Here is a 16,976-nt window from a genome sequence, read left to right on the forward strand (position 1 = left end):
TAGCTTTGCTCTTTGCTCTACTTGAAAACTGCGCCATCGTAATCACAGGAGAGGCAGTGAAATGGGACAATACAGATGAGAAAGGACCGAATGGGTTTTTGTTCTTGTCTGGATGTGAAATTTAGGAACCAGTGCAAATCTCTTGCATGCGTTGGTTGCTTCTGGCCAGTTGGGTTGGCTGATGGAGTCGCTCAGATCTCGAGAGAGAAAGTGTAGAGCATGTGGAGGTGAGGCCGAGAAGTGGGCCTGAGGTAAACGCCGAGGGGCCTCTGCACACTAGCCAGTCCCTGGGGTGTCCTGGGAGCCACTGCCCCTCCGGCTCTCAGCCTGGACGCCGCCACGCCAGCCGCTTGCTCGCGGCATTCGGCATCTGTGGTGACGTCGGGACGTGATTGTGCTTCCCCATTTTTAAAGCCACTGCTGATTTGTAAATATTTTAAACATGGATTATATGGGAGCTTGTCACAGATGACCAAGGCCCTTTTGCAGCTGCCTGGAAGTTGGAAGAGTTTATTTGAAAGCCGAGGGTGCAGGAGACGTGATGTTGGGGCTGAGGTGGGAAAGGGGGGTGGTTTTGAGGTAAGAACAAACATTTTTTTCCTTTGTCTTTTCATTACGTTTGTTTCCACTTTCCTTTTCTTGGCTCCTCTCTTTTCTCATCTTCTCTACCTTCTTTGAACTTGGCAGCAGGTTAGGGTGGGGTTAGCCTCACTGGGAGAGGCTTGCACATGGGCATACGGACACACAGACACACGGACACGTGGACACGTGCTGTATGGACCCCGTGGCTGCAGCAGGGATGTGGTGTGGAGCCAGCTGATAAGGGCGCCTTTTACGAGCTTTTTGAACCATGGATTTGGGCTAAAAATGTTTTTTAAAAGCTTATTTTCCCACTTTAATCGTGGGTTTGTGCTTCTTCAAGTCCCTCAGCCTCCCGGCCCTCGACGCCCAAAAGCGACTCCGAGCTGGTCAGCAGGTCCCTGGAGAGGGCAGCGCCGAGGAACAACCCAGAAATGCTCTGGCTCTGGGGGGAGCTGCCGCAGGCCGCAGAGGTAAGGGGGCTGCGCCCGCCACGCTGCGGGTCCCTGCGACGGCTCATCTGAGTAATGTGGAGTCAGAGTCATGGCGTGGCCGAGGACTGTAACTTCCAGCAACTCTAGGCAGGTAAACATGTAGCCGGTTAGCCAGGAGCACCAGAATCGCTTTTTTTTGCATTATCGATTTTATCAAGAGTTTTCAATTCCTTGGTGTGTTTTAAACATGCAAGGCAACCCTTACGTTAGCATTTCCACTTACATCGCAACAAAATGCAAATTAAATTTTCAAAAATACAGCGTGTACACAAATCTTGGCACACTGAAGCTTCCAGTCAAAATGCCTGGCGCTTGACTGTGAGACATGAGTGACAACTAGTGTGGGCCACTCGCTGGGCCTTGAAGCTGGGCCCACGGAGGCAGGGGCCGAGAGGGCTGAGAGCTGGAGTTTACAGGTGCCCATGTCCCTCACGGTGCTGGCAGTCAGGAGAGCGACAGAAGCTAATAGAGCAGAAATGGGAGATCTGGGCCTAACCAGTTAAGTTGGGGAAGTGTAAGGCTTTGATCCTCAGGAAGTATTGGACCCTCTCTGTTGATGGAGTCTGGAGTTGGCCCTGTCGGGGTCTCCAGAAGGAACAGAGAAGCCGCTGAGCGCAGCAAGGACACGGGAAGTGGACTGCCTGGGTCTGTCTCCACTCCCCACTTGCTAGAGGATGATCCTGGGCAAATCCCTGGACCTCTCTGAACCTCAGTGTCTTCATCTGTAAGATGTGAGAGAAGAATAGATCCCACTCAGAGTTGTCAGGAGACTAAATGATACCACGTGCAAAGCGTCTGGCACATGCCAGGCTGTGCCGCACACCTGCTGTCTGCCCGGAAAGCCCCTGTACCTGGGCCTCAGCGTCCCTGTCTGAGAAGTGCAGTGAGCTCCTGTGCAAGCACAGAGTGGGTGTAACAGATTGGGTTCAAAAAGCGTGAAGGGATATAGTCTCCTCTCTGAAGAAATTGTGTTTCCTCTTCTAATGTGGTACAAGCATCTTGGATTACGTTCTATTCCAAGCTTCTTTTTAAAAGACTCCAAGGTCCTGGGAAGGTGCCCCAGTCTCTTGCATCGCCGTGCGTGTTCAGACTGCGAGTGCGGGAGTGAGCGAGTGAGCGAGCGGAGGACGTGCCTGCTGGGCCAGGAGGGGCAGCCTCGTGGAGAGTGGGTCTGCTGCGGCCAAAGCTGTGGGTTCATTCCACTCCTAGGTTATATTTAGCTTTCTCAGAAAACGCTGACCTCAGTGCCCACAAGCAATGGTGCTGACCCAGCCAGCTCTTTATGATGGTTGCTGGAGAAATGGGGTGAGTGCGCTAACCCATCACTATTTCTAGCAAAACAGTTCTAACCCCAGGTCTGCTGTTGTATTATTTTCAGGTGATGGAAGCTGTGAAATTAAATATAGACGCAAGTGCTCTCTCCTTACTTTCTGACCCATGAGTTACATTTGAGTAAATCCTTTCCGTAGTTAGAAGTTCTTTATGAGAGGTAGAATCAGAAATGCAGTTTTCCCACTCATTTATTTGTTCTCTCCCATTTTTGGGGTGAACTTTATTGAAATGTAAGAGACACACAGAGCACTGTACAGTTCATGAATGTGTAGTCCAGTAAGTTTTCACGTTGTGAACGTATCCGTGCACTTGCACCCAGGTTAGGAAACAGGACGTGACCAGCCTCGGCAGCGCCTGCTCTCCCCAGTTACTGCTCAGCCTGCCGCCCCCGCCACGTCCCTCCCGAGAATAGGCACGATTGTGACTTCTGGCAGCAGAGATGAGTTTTGCAGGATCCCTCCACGTGTTTGTTTTTGTACAACACAGTGCTCCATCACGTGAATGTGCTTTCTGTTTTACTGGATGTTTGGGTTGCTGCCACTTTTGGCGACTGCTGATCTCACGTGCTTCTGTCTGGCAGTGGCTGTTGTGTAGGAAAGTTCGGTTGCTCTGGGGCTGTCCTGGGCGGGTATGGAAATCACCAGGTGTCTCCCGCAGAGGGCAGTGGATGGGAATGACCAGAGTGCTGGCGATGGCCTGTTTTCCTTGGTTAACTCGGTTTTTCTATTTGTTTTGCTCTGGTTTCTCTCCTCTATCTACCCTCCTTTGGTCTAGTCATCTCTACACAAGATGAAAGACTCCAGCCCACTGAGCAGCAGAAAAATCTCTGAAAAAACGTACTTTCAAGCCATACAGAGTGAGTCTTCAGATACCCTCAGCGACCCGTCCCCAGCTTCGGCCGGGGGTCCTGCTGGGCAGTCACTCCTCGGCCGGGACAAGCCCCAGGTGGAAATGCAGTTTGTGAATGAAGAAGATGCGGCGGCCATGGCAGCAGCAGCTCTGCCTCTACCTTCCAGCGAGGAGCCCAGGCCCCAGGCTGCTGGCGTTGCCCAGACGGCGAGCAAGACGGATTCTCCTAGGAAAAAAGGTGGGGATGCTGGGGCCATGCCAGTTCTTATTCCGAATGGGGGCAGCAGTATCAGGCTCACTACCAATTGATAGATGACGGCTGTTTCCATCAAAGGCTCAGGATGAGGCAGAGTAGAAACTGAACTCTGACATCCACCATGTTCAGCCTGTGAGCTTTTGCTGAGCACACTAATTCTTGGAATCTCAGCCACAGAACCTCAGATGGCTGGCGGCACTGGGGGTCATGTAACCCACCTCCTCATTTCACGGGCTGGGGAGACTGAGGTCCAGAGGGGTTAACGTGCTCACAGCCCTTGGCCAGAAGTCCTCTTGGTCACACTGTGGGGCTCATAGAAATGAAGTTTCAGGAGTCCACTGTTAGCTGGTCCTGCTCGTCTCCTTCCTTGCCCACAGCTGCTCTCTCTGGCCTGTTGCCCGGTTCCAGTCTCCTCACACTGTTGGTCGTCATTTCAAATGATCAGGAATGTGCTCCTCGAGGTCGAGAACCTTCTCTTAGATCACAGGGCACAGTGAGGTCCATGGCTGCCAGCTTAGTGGGTGGGACGTTTGTGAGGATGTGAAAAACAAGCTTTGCTGGCTGTGCAGCTTTTTGGGGTTTTCTAGAACTGGGTGAGTCAATTGCAGCATTTTCCTCCAAAAGTAAAGAGGAAATCTAAACCCTGCTGCTCGGTGACTGGCAGGCACGATGTAGGGTGCCACTCTTTTTCTGGAGCATTGGTGGGGAAGGGCTTAATGCATCTGTTATCATGAAGTGACTGCTGACGATGATGATGATGGTGATGATGACAGGGCGCTACAGGCAGGTCAGTGAGGCTCACACAGCCGGTGGGAGACGAGCCTCCGGGCTCCCTGGCCGTGCTGCACGGCAGACGTCCGACGTGGGGCTCTTGGTGAGCACACCCACACAGTGTGCTTAAATGCTGTTTCCAGAGGTGCAGAGAAGTCCACAAGGTGGTTTCTGGAGGAACAGCTTTCTGAGTGCTGGGTCCGTCTGCTCTCTCGTTTCAGACAAACGAAGCAGACACCTCGGTGCGGATGGGGTTTACCTGGACGAGCTCACGGATATGGATCCTGAAGTGGCTGCGCTGTATTTTCCCAAAAAGTACATCTTTATTTTTATTCCTCCTATCATTTTCTATAAAGTGAATATTACACTGTGTGAATCCGCTTTTCCTTATGTTCGGTTATAAAATGAGCGGGGACGGGGGCTCCCACTTTACCGTGAAGTACACCAGTGAGGAGAATCGGCTCTGTGTGCACAGACAAGTGTGGGCCGTGCACGTGGCTGGCTGGAGTGCAGGCCCCAGGCTCTCCCGTGGCGAAGCTCCTGTCTGCAGTGGTCAGTGGACCACGAGCCAAAGAGCGGGCAAAGGTGGGCAGCTGCAGGGCCCGTTCCCCCTCCAGGAGAGCCTCCGCCGTGGCCCTCGCGGTCCCTTTGCAAGTCCTGTGTTTGCAGGAGGGGCTGGTTTCTTAGAGGACAGTGACATCCTGTGGACGCTGCTGGATCTTCAGTTTATTTTGCGTGGGTTTGGGAAGGGAGCACAGAGATGTAATAGGCTAAAAGAATTATTTTGTGTCCTAAGGTGAATTTATGTTATTTCTGTCCTTTGTTGAGGTGCAAAAGGAGAAGTTGGTCCTTTGGTGAAGTCATTTGCTGTTCTCAGGGGTTGTTAGAGAGCATTTTGATGCCAGTGAAAGAACCAAGAAAGTTAAAATCCTCAGAACACTCTCCCTGTTTTTCCTCTCAGTGGGGACCCTTCTGGGCTCGCAAAACACGGAAATGACAGTGGCTCCAGGTCAGCCAACCAGTCCCCGCACTCCGTGGGCAGCTCCGGCGCCGACAGTGGCATGGAGAGCCCCTCAGACGGCACACGAGACCTGCCGTCCATCGCCATCTCCCTCTGCGGGGGCCTCAGCGACCACCGGGAGATAACCAAAGGTGCGGCCGCAGCCCGGGGGGCAGGGCAGCGGGGTTTGCAGCCACGCGCCCTCTGACCGCAGCTGCTCAGCAGGCCTGGACGGGTGGCGGCAGGTGCAGTCCTGCCCCGGCCTCCGAAATTCCCTCCTCCCCGAGCAGCTCTCCGCCCGGCTGCGGTTAACGAGCACACACAGCTCTGTCGCTTCAGGACCCAGGCGTGCCTGGTTTGCGGCAGGCTGTCCTGAGTTCTGTTGGCCACGGCAGATTTGTGGGCTGGGGGCACCCAGTCGTTCGTGGCTGGACAGCGCTCGCTGGACACGGCTGTGCGTCCCGGTTCCGCCCGTAGCCTGGGAGCAGAGTTGGGGCATTAAAGCACAGCGCTTTGTGGGTGGGTGGTTGTCACACTCATGTCACCAGTGGGCGGCTGAGGCCAAACCAGTAGCGGAGCCGCAAACCAAGGACATTTGTCTTCAGAACATCTGCTTCTGCAGGGGCCTGCATGTATACATGCTATTTCCACACACCGACTCCCTGCATAACTGTATATGCCCCAAATAAGGGGTCGTCCCCCTCGTATCCTCAGACACTGCCCCAAACAAACGGAATCCCCCTCTACAAATGCATGGTCCAGAACTGACCTCAGTGGGCATGTGTTACTCTCAGCAAACATTTGTGGTGAGCGAGTGAAGTGTGCCTCTTTTTTTGAAGCTAGTCTCCTCTTTTGCTGTTTGCCTTCAACAGATGTATTTCTGGAACAGGCCGTATCATACCAACAGTTTGTGGACAACCCTGCCATCATCGATGACCCCAATCTTGTGGTGAAGATTGGGAATAAGTAAGTGCCTCCTGAAGGTCGACTTGGTGGGGGCACGGCACAGTTTCAGCTCCATTTTCAAATACAGACACCCAGATGTGAGGCCTTAGAAATAGACACGATGAGGTCCTTGTTGGACTTAATTGTCATCTGGGTCCCCTGCGGCACTGGAGTGCATGGCTGGGTCCTGTGGATCTCAGTATTCGTCTGTACGAGAATTCGTCATCGAATTTGTAGCATCACGATGCTTGGCCTTGGGGCTCGGACCCCACAGAGCACAGGGCAACTGCCTGCTCCACCCCCTTTAAAACTTTATTTGAGGGTGAGGGAGGTGCAGGCATTTTTGCGGAATGTTAGGGAAGTTTCTTCCTGAGATGAAGCTGGGTTACCTTAGGGTGCCCAGGTGTCTTTTCCTCAAAATGTGGCAGGAAGTGCCCCCGGCACGCCGGTGGTTTGGTGCCGCAACTGTGGTGGAGCTGGGGCTGCACCTGGCAGCTGCGGCGTCTGCGGCTCGTCCTCTGGCTGCGGCCAGTGGGGCTGGTGCAGGAGCGGAGCCCCCGGTGAGGGCTGGGGCCTGGGGAGGCCTGGGGGATGTTGGTGCCACTACTGGGTTCTCCGAGGACCTGGCTGGAGGCCTGGAGCTTCCTCTGACTGCTTCTCCTGACAGTACAGACGTTCTGCCTGTTGTTTCCCCTTAGATACTACAATTGGACGACGGCCGCTCCACTGCTCCTGGCAATGCAGGCTTTCCAGAAACCTTTGCCAAAGGTGAGCTCTAACTTGAGAAAGAAAAGGGGCACCAAAAATGATGGATGGTTTCGTATGGGTGGTTGGCATTTAACTTCTGTGTTAGAACCTGTAAGCTTGATTGCATTGTGCTCTTCTGAAGTTCTTGGGCATAAACTTGAGGAGATTCAAGGCTGTGCCTCTTGCTCCTTGAATGTCCTCCCTGCTCCCCTGGTGCTGGCCGTGCCCCTGACACCTGCCCCTGACACCTGCCGTGCCCCTGACACCTGCCGTGCTGGCAGCACAGGTGGGAGGAGAGCGGACGGGGCCTGGACGGAGGGGCCGGTTGGAGGGGCCGAGCGCAGGGACGCCGTTCCTCAGGCGCCAGGGGCTGGCCGGCCCGCCAGGGAGCGCGGGAAGACGGGGCTCCTCCTGCCGCACCGGCGTCTGGACGCAGCTTGCTGGCTTGTCCGCGCTGCGCTGCCCTGCTCGGCTGTACCCTCCGTAGCGCCGAGCGCGCTCTGTGCTGCCCGGGAGCTCAGGGCCTCCTCCAGACCCAACTGTGCCCAAGTCTGTCTCTTACTCATCGCTCACGTAGAAACAAGGGCCACTTTTCTCCTGGTTAAGTTAATGGTTTAAGGGAAAAGACAGAAATGTTGTTAATTAAAGCCGATCTTTTAAGAATAATCAAAGTACTTGGTTGCCATTGAATTGATGTTATCTCTTACCTGGAAGAGCTGTACTTGTGAGGAGGTTGGACCCTTGTCTGGTTCTGACTGCCCATGTGGTGCTGTCACTCTGGCTGCAGAGTGAGCTGGGATCTGCTGGAGTCGGTTCTCCTACCTTTCAAAGAATCCTGACTCTTGGCTCTTCTCTCTTCACATGAATTTTAGAATCAGTTTATGGGGTTATGATTAGAATGTCTTTGGATTTATAGTCTAATCTGTGGGAAATAGCCATATTTGTTACAGTGACACAACACTGATTAACATTTTATTTTCACTGTTTAGTTGGGTTTTCCTCTGTGACTTTTGATACTGCTTTGTAAGTGCAGTGGATTCACGATGGAGTAGAAGAGAAATTGGAGGCGGCAAGTCCAGACAGTTCTTCCAGAGAGTCTTTCTGTAAAGGAAAGAAAACAGTTAGGATATAGTGCTTTAGCTGTATTATTAGAATTGTTTTTAACTAGCAGTACTTATTACTTATCATCGGGGATATTGGTCTGTAACTTTCTTTCCTTGTGGTGTCTTCACCTGGCGTTGGTGTAAGGGTGACACTGGCCTCATGGGACGTGTTGGGTAATGTTCCGTCTGTTTTTTTGGGAGAGCTTGAGCAGGACTGGTATTAGTTCTCCTTGGAATGTCTGGAAACTCCACCAGAGAATCTATCTGGTAGGGGCTTTTCTTTTTTGAGATTTTTTTTTTAACTGCCATTTTTATTGGGACATATTCTCATACCTTATAATACAAAGTATATAGTCAGTACCTCCCAGTGTCAGCACCTAGTTGTGCAGTTGTCGTCACATTTAATTTTAAACCATTTTCTTTGCTCCAAAAAGAAAAATAACAAATAGACATAAAAAAGAAAACCCCAAACACTCCATGGCCCTGCTGTTGGCCCCAGCACTGGTTGGACAACTTGTTACTGTGGGTGAAAGGACATTAAGATGTTACTGTTCACTGTCTGTAGCTTGCGTGGGGGACTTCTCCCCACAGACCAATCGATTACTAACTCTTAGTACAAGTGTCGTACATTTTGTACTATTCATATTTGTGGTGTTAATCTTAAACAACACCCACCTCAAGGTTCACTGTTTATACAGTCCCATATTTAAACCTCTAGCTTTCCTTTTGTGACATACATCACTCTAAACAACCCCTTTCAACCCAATTCACCTACAATTCAGCACTGTTACTTATCATCCCAATAACAAGCTGCCATCACCTCTATCTGTTTCCAGACATTTAAGTTGAACCTTGTTAAAAATTCTGTGCATTATGGGCAACCGCTCCCTATTCTCTAGCTTCAATCTATCTCTTGGTAACTGTTTTTCTGTTTTATGACTATGAGTTTATTTATTATATTTAGATCATACAGTTAGTTCATAATCATATAGTATCTGTCATTTTGTGTCTGGCTTATTTCACAGTGTTGTGTCCTCAAGGTGTGTTTCAGGGCCTCATTCCTTTTTACTGCTGAGTAATATTCCATCGTACGTGGACACCACATTTTGTTTATCCATTCATTGGTTGATGGACACTTGGATTGTTTCCATTTTTTGGCAGTTGTGAACAATGCCGCTGTGAACATTGGTGTGCGAATGTCTGTCTGTGTCCCTGCCTTCAGATCTGGGTATGTAGTGAGCAGTGGAAGTGCCAGGTCATAGGGCAGCTCAGCAGTTTCTTGAGGAACCAACAAACCGTCCTCCACAGCAGCTGCACCAGTTACGCTCCCACCAGCGGTGAATAAGTTCCTGTTTCCCCCCATCCTCCCCAGCACTTGTAGTTTCCTGTTTGTTGAATAGCAGACATTCTTACAGGTGTGAGATGGCATCTCATTGTGGTTTTGATTTGCATTTCCCTAATAGCTAATGAAGATGAACATCCTTTCATGTGCTTTTAGCCATTTCTTATTTCCGCTTTGGAGAAATCTCTATTCGTGTTTTTTGCCAATTTTATAATTGTTGAGTTGTAGGATTTCTTTCTGTGTACTGTATATCAAACCCTTATCAAATAAAGATTTCCTGTTATTCTCTCCCATTGAGTTAGCTGTCTTTTCCCCTTTTTGATAAAGTCCTTTGAAGCACAGAAGCATTAAAACTTGAGGGGTTCCCATTTATCTATTTTTTTCTTTCATGGCTTATGCTTTGGGTGTAAGGTCTGAGAAGCTACCTCTTATCACTAGGTCTTGAAGATGTTTCTGTACATTTTCTTCTAAGAGTTTTCTGTGTACAAGTCCTTACCATCCTTAGTTAAGTTTTTTTGTTTGTTTGTTTGTTTTTTAAATCTTCATTTTATTGAGATATATTCACATACCACGCAGTCATACAAAACAAATCGTACATTTGATTGTTCGCAGTACCATTACATAGTTGTACATTCATCACCTAAATCAATCCCTGACACCTTCGTTAGCACACACACAAAAATAACAAGAATAATAATTAAAGTGAAAAAGAGCAATTAAAGTAAAAAAGAACACTGGGTGCCTTTGTCTGTTTGTTTGTTTCCTTCCCCTATTTTTCTACTCATCCATCCATAAACTAGACAGAGGAGTGTGGTCCTTATGGCTTTCCCAATCCCATTGTCACTCCTCCTAAGCTACATTTTTATACAATTGTCTTCGAGATTCATGGGTTCTGGGTTGTAGTTTGATAGTTTCAGGTATCCACCACCAGCTACCCCAATTCTTTAGAACCTAAAAAGGGTTGTCTAAATTGTGCGTAAGAGTGCCCACCAGAGTGACCTCTCGGCTCCTTTTGGAATCTCTCTGACACTGAAGCTTATTTCATTTCCTTTCACATCCCCCTTTTGGTCAAGAAGATGTTGTCCGTCCCACGATGCTGGGTCTGCATTCCTCCCTGGGAGTCATATTCCACGTTGCCAGGGAGATTCACTCCCCTGGGTGTCTGATCCCACGTAGGGGGGAGGGCAGTGATTTCACCTTTCAATTTGGCTTAGGTAGAGAGAGAGGGCCACATCTGAGCAACAAAGAGGCATTCGGGAGGAGGCTCTTAGGCACAACCATAGGGAGGCCTAGCCTCTCCTTTGCAGCAACCGTTCTTCCCAAGGGTAAATCCTGTGGTAGAGGGCTCAACCCATCAAACCACCAGTCCCCTATGTCTGTGGTCATGTTAGCAACCATCAAGGTGGGGTAGGCGAATACCCCTGCATTCGCCACAGGCCCCTCAGGCTCTACATATTTTTTTCCTTGTTTTTTTTAAACTTTTTTTTTTTAAAATCAACTGTACGAAAAAAAAAAATAAAAAAAAAACATACAATAAAAGAAGATTTCAAAGAGACCGTAACAAGGGAGTAAGAAAAAGACAATTAACCTAAGATAACTACTTTACTTCCAACATGTTCCTACTCTACCCTAAGAAAGTTACCTAATATAGCAACATTTCTGTGAACTTGTTCCTACTATACCCATCAGAAATTAACAGACCATAGTCATTCCTGGGCATTCCCAGAATGTTAAATTTACCCACGATAGCTTATCCGTTCTTCTTGGATTATTGTTCCCCCTTCCTTAATTGCTCTCTATTGCTAGTTCCCCCTACATTCTACATTGTAAACCATTTGTTTTACATTTTTCAAAGTTCACATTAGTGGTAGCATATAATATTTCTCTTTTTGTGCCTGGCTTATTTCGCTCAGCATTATGTCTTCAAGGTTCATCCATGCTGGTCATATGTTTCACGAGATAGTTCCTTCTTACTGCCGCGTAGTATTTCCATCGTGTGTATATACCACATTTTATTTATCCACTCATCTGTTGAAGGACATTTGGGTTGTTTCCATCTCTTGGCAATTGTGAATAATGCTGCTATGAACATGGGCGTGCAGATATCTGTTCGTGTCACTGCTTTCTGATCTTCCGGGTATATACCGAGAAGTGCAATCGCTGGATCGAAGGGTATCTCTATATCTGCTTTTCTAAGGAACTGCCAAACTGACTTCCAGAGTGGCTGAACCATTATACAGTCCCACCAACAATGAATAAGAGTTCCAATTTCTCCACAACCCCTCCAGCATTTGTAGTTTCCTGTTTGTTTAATGGCAGCCATTCTAATTGGTGTGAGATGGTATCTCAATGTGGTCTTAATTTGCATCTCTCTAATAGCTAATGAAGCTGAACATTTTTTTCATGTGTTTCTTGGCCATTTGTATTTCCTCTTCAGAAAACTGTCTTTTCATGTCTTTTGCCCATTTTATAATTGGGCTGTCTGTACCATTGTCATTGAGTTGTAGGATTTCTTTATATATGCAAGATATCAGTCTTTTGTCAGATACATGGTTTCCAACAATTTTTTCCCATTGAGCTGGCTGCCTCTTTACCTTTTTGAGAAATTCCTTTGAGGTGCAGAAACTTCTAAGCTTGAGGAATTCCCATTTATCTATTTTTTCTTTTGTTGCTTGTGCTTTGGGTTGTATGTAAAGTCTAGGATAGTGGCCCTGCCTAATACAAGGTCTTGAAGATGTCTTCCCTACATTATCTTCTAGGAGTTTTATGGTACTTTTCTTTTATATCTGAGATCTTTGGTCCATTCTGAGTTAATTTTTGTTGTAGCGTGTGAGGTAGGGGTCCTCTTTCATTCTTTTTGGATATGGATATCCAACTCTCCCCAGCTCCATTTGTTGAAAAGACCATTATGACCCAGTTTTAGTGACTTTGGGGGCCTTATCAAAGATCAGTCGGCCATAGATCTGGGGTTCTATCTCCGAATTCTCAATCTGATTCCATTGATCTATATGTCTATCTTTGTGCCAGTACCATGCTGTTTTGACAACTGTGGCTTTATAATAAGCTTCAAAGTCAGGGAGTATAAGTCCTCCCACTTCGTTTTTCTTTTTTAGAGTGATCTTTAGCAATTCGAGGCATCTTCCCTTTCCAAGTAAATTTGATAACTAGCTTTTTCCAAGTCTGCAAAGTAGGTTGTTGGAATTTTGATTGGGATTGCATTGAATCTGTAGATGAGTTTGGGTAGAATTGACATTCTTAATGACATTTAGCCTTTCCTATCCATGAACATGGAATATTTTTTCCATCTTTTAAGGTCCCCTTCTATTTCTTTTAGTAGAGTTATGTAGTTTTCTTTGTATAGGTCTTTTACATCTTTGGTTAAGTTTATTACTTAGGTACTTGATTTTTTTAGTTGCTATTGAAAACGTGGTATCTTTTTTCTTGAGTGTCTCTTCAGTTTGTTCATTTCTAGCATATAGAAACATTACTGACTTATGTGCATTAATCTTGAATCCCGCTACTTTGCTAAATTTGTTTATTAGCTCTAGTAGCTGTATCGTCGATTTCTCAGGGTTTTCCAGATATAAGATCATATCATATGCAAACAATGACAATTTTACTTCTTTTCCAATTTGGATGCCTTTTATTTCTTTGTCTTGCCAGATTGCCCTGGCTAGCACTTCCAGCAGAATGTTGAATAGCAGTGGTGATAACGGACATCCTTGTCTTGTTCCTGACCTTAGAGGGAAGCTTTCGGTCTCTCACCATTGAGTACTATGCTGGCTGTGGGTTTTTCATATATGCTCTTTATCATATTGAGGAAGTGTCCTTCAATTCCTACCTTTTGAAGTGTTTTTATCAAAAAGGGATGTTGGAGTTTGTCAAATGCTTTTTCAGCATCTATTGAGATGATCATTTGATTTTTCCCTTTAGAATTGTTAATGTGTTGTAATACATTGGTTGATTTTCTTATGTTGAACCATCCTTGCATGCCTGGAATGAACCCCACTTGGTCATGGTGTATGATTTGTTTAATGTGTCTTTGGATTCGATTTGCAAATATTTTGTTGAGGATTTTTGCATCTATATTCATTAGGGAGATTGGCCGGGTTAGTAGTTTCCTTTTTTGTTAGAATCTCTGTCTGGTTTTGGTGTTAGATTGATGTTAGCTTCATAAAATGAGTTAGGCAGTGTTCCGTTTTCTTCAATGTTTTGAAAGAGTTTAAGTAAGATTGGTGTCATTTCTTTCTGGAAAGTTTGGTAGAATTCCCCTTGTGAAGCCATCTGGCCCTGGGCATTTATTTGTGGGAAGATTTTTGATGACTGATTGGATCTCTTTGCTTGTGATGGGTTGATTGAGGTCTTCTATTTCTTCTCTGGTCAGTCTAGGTTGTTCATATGTTTCCAGGAAATTGTTCAATTCCTCTACATTATCCAGTTTGTTGCCATACAGTTGTTCATAGTATCCTCTTATGATTTTTTTAATTTCTTCGGGATCTGCAGTTATGTCACCTTTTTCATTCATTATTTTGTTTATATGGGTCTTCTCTCTTTTTGATTTTGTCAGTCCAGCTAGGGGCTTGTCAATCTTGTTGATCTTCTCAAAGAACCAACTTTTGGTGGTATTTATCCTCTCTATTGTTTTTTTGGTTCTCTATGTCATTTATTTGTGCTTTAATCCTTGTTATTTCTTTTCTTCTACTTGGTTTATGATTGGTTTGCTGTTCATTTTCTAGCTTCTTCAGTTGATCCATTACTTCTTTGATTTTGGCTCTTTCTTCCTTTTTAATATATGCATTTAGTGCTATAAATTTCCCCCTCAGTACTGCTTTTGTTGCATCCCATGGGTTTTGGTATGTTGTGTTCTCATTTTCATTCGTCTCTATATATTTAGCAATTTCTCTTGCTATTTCTTCTTTAACCCACTGATTGTTTAGGAGTGTGTTGTTTAATCTCCAGGTATTTGTGAATTTTCTAAATCTCTGATGGTTATTAACTTCTAATTGTATTCCATTGTGGTTAGAGAATGTGCTTTGAATAATTTCAATCTTTTTAAATTTATTGAGCCTTGTTTTATGACCCAGCATATGATCTATTCTGGAGAAAGTTCCATGTGCACTAGAGAAGTATGTGTATCCTGGTGATTTGGGATGTAATGTTCTATATATGTGTGTTAAATCTAATTCATTTATCAGATTATTTAGGTTTTCAGTTTCCTTATTGGTCTTCTGTGTGGTTGATCTATCTATAGGAGAGTGTGATGTGTTGAAGTCTCCCACAATTATTGTGGAAGCATCAATTGCTTCCTTTTGTTTTGCCAGTGTTTGTCTCATGTATTTTGTGGCACCTTGATTGGGTGCATAAACATTTATGATTGTTATTTCTTCTTGTTGAATTGCCCCTTTTATTAGTATGTAGTGGCCTTCTTTGTCTCTCAAAACATCCCTGCATTTAAAGTCTATTTTATCTGAGATTAATATTGCTACACCTGCTTTCTTTTGGCTGTAGCTTGCATGAAATATTTTTTTCCATCCTTTCACTTTCAGTTTCTTTGTGTCCCTGTGTCTCAGATGAGTCTCTTGTATGCAACATATTGATGGTTCATTTTTTTTGATCCATTCTGCGAATCTATATCTTTTAATTGGGGAGTTTAATCCATTTACATTCAGCGTTATTACTGTGAAGGCATTTCTTGAATCAGCTATCCTATCCTTTGGTTTATGTTCGTCAGATATATTTTTTCCCTCTCTCTCTTATTGTCCTTCAATGAACCAATATTGAATCTCTTTAGTACTGAACCTTTCTCCATCTCTGTCTCTCCTTTCTTTGTTTCTCTGTCGGTAGGGCTCCCTTTAGAATCTGAAGTAGGGCAGGTCTTTTATTAGGAAACTCTCTTAGCATTTGTTTGTGAAAAATTTAAGTTCTCCCTCAAATTTGAAGGAGAGTTTTGCTGGATAAAGTATTCTTGGTTGGAAATTTTTCTCTCTCAGAATTTTAAATATGTCATGCCACTGCCTTCTCGCCTCCATGGTGGCTGCTGAGTAGTCACTACTTAGTTTTATGTTGTTTCCTTTGTATGTGGTGAATTGCTTTTCTCTTGCTACTTTCAGAAGTTGCTCCTCTTCAGTATTTGATAGTGTGAACAGAATATGTCTTGGAGTGGGTTTATTTGGATTTATTCTATTTGGAGTTCACTGGGCATTTGTGCTTTGTGTATTTATGTTGTGTAGAGGGTTTGGGAAGTTTTCTCCAACAATTTCTTTGAATACTCTTTCTAGACCTTGACCCTTTCCTTCCCCTTCTGTGACACCAATGAGTCTTATATTTGGACATTTTATCTATCATATACCTGAGGTCCATTTCGATTTTTTTTAATTTTTTCCCCATTCTTTCTTTTGTGCTTTCATTTTCCATTGTGTCATCTTCCAGGTCACTGATTTGTTGTTCAGCTTCCTCTAGTCTTGTACTATGAGAATCCAGAATCTTTTTAATTTGGTCAACAGTTTCTTTAATTTCCATAAGATCATCTAGTTTTTTTATTTAGTCTTGCAATGTCTTCTTTATTCTCTTCTAGGGTCTTCTTGATATCCTTTGTATCCTATACTGTGGTCTCATTGTTCATCTTTAGTTCTTTGATTAGTTGCTCTAGGTACTGTGTCTCTTCTGATCTTTTGATTTGGGTGCTTGGGCTTGGGTTATCCATATCGTCTGGTTTTTTCATATGCTTTATAATTTTCTGTTGTTTTTGGCCTCTTGGCATTTGCTTAACTTGATAGGGTTCTTTTAGGATTTGTAGACCAATTGAAGTCCTTATCTCTGTTTTATCAGATCTACAGCTTCGTGGAGTACACTTTCTCTAACTAACCAGCAGGTGGCGTCCACGAGCCCCCTGTTCTCCACAAGCCAGTTCTCCCCTGCTTTGCCTTTGTGGTGAGTGGGGGAGTGAGTCTTGTGGGGTCCAATTGCTGTACCAAGCTTGCGTGTGTAGTTGATGTTACCCGCTCTGTATATGGGGCGTGTGTCTGGGTGGTCAGTGAGGGGCGGTGGCTCTAACAGTCAAATCTCCCTGGTGTTCCTGGAGTTTTAAAGCTGCTGCAATAGTCTTATCCTTCAGTTCAGTCCTGCCACAGTTTGTCTCTGCCACTGACCCACAAGTCCTTGGTATTGCTGAATGGCTCCTGAGACTTGCGAGTGGGTCCCTCGTCCAGGCCGTGCACCCCCTGGTCCTCTGTTGAGGGATGACTGTGCTATGTCACAGGTGAGTGCCGTCCCCCCAGGGCGGTTCTGGGCTGCTGGGCTGTGTAGGGAGGCTCCCAGTCTGCTGAAATGATGGCTGAATGGGGCTTTATTAATTCACACTGCTCCACCTTCCCAACTCTGGGACAACCAGCTGAGGGTGCAGGGAAGGCTAATGTCCACGCCCAGTTTTGTGGTGTGTGTGGATTATTTGAAGCAGTTCTGTCACACTGGGTTGTCTGGGGCAGCTCTGGGCTATGGGGTTGGCAATGGGCAGGAGTGTTTCCTGTCCACCAGGATGATGGCTGTGAGCGGACACCCC

General features: G+C 45.9%; 1 protein-coding gene across 4 annotated transcripts in view; it reads left to right on the forward strand.

Annotated features, from left to right (window-relative positions):
- The window catches only part of LPIN1 (lipin 1), a 95,248-nt gene that overhangs the window by 46,729 nt on the left and 31,543 nt on the right, over positions 1-16,976 (forward strand). For all 4 annotated transcript variants that reach the window (XM_037812665.1, XM_037812667.1, XM_037812666.1 and 1 more), the window contains exons 7-12: positions 923-1,052; positions 3,180-3,492; positions 4,503-4,596; positions 5,243-5,433; positions 6,154-6,247; positions 6,925-6,994. In XM_037812665.1, the coding sequence (XP_037668593.1) occupies positions 923-1,052; positions 3,180-3,492; positions 4,503-4,596; positions 5,243-5,433; positions 6,154-6,247; positions 6,925-6,994 (892 nt within the window). The remainder of the gene's footprint in view (positions 1-922; positions 1,053-3,179; positions 3,493-4,502; positions 4,597-5,242; positions 5,434-6,153; positions 6,248-6,924; positions 6,995-16,976) is intronic.

The sequence above is a fragment of the Choloepus didactylus genome, chromosome 20, assembly GCF_015220235.1.
Source record: "Choloepus didactylus isolate mChoDid1 chromosome 20, mChoDid1.pri, whole genome shotgun sequence".
NCBI lineage: Eukaryota > Metazoa > Chordata > Mammalia > Pilosa > Megalonychidae > Choloepus > Choloepus didactylus.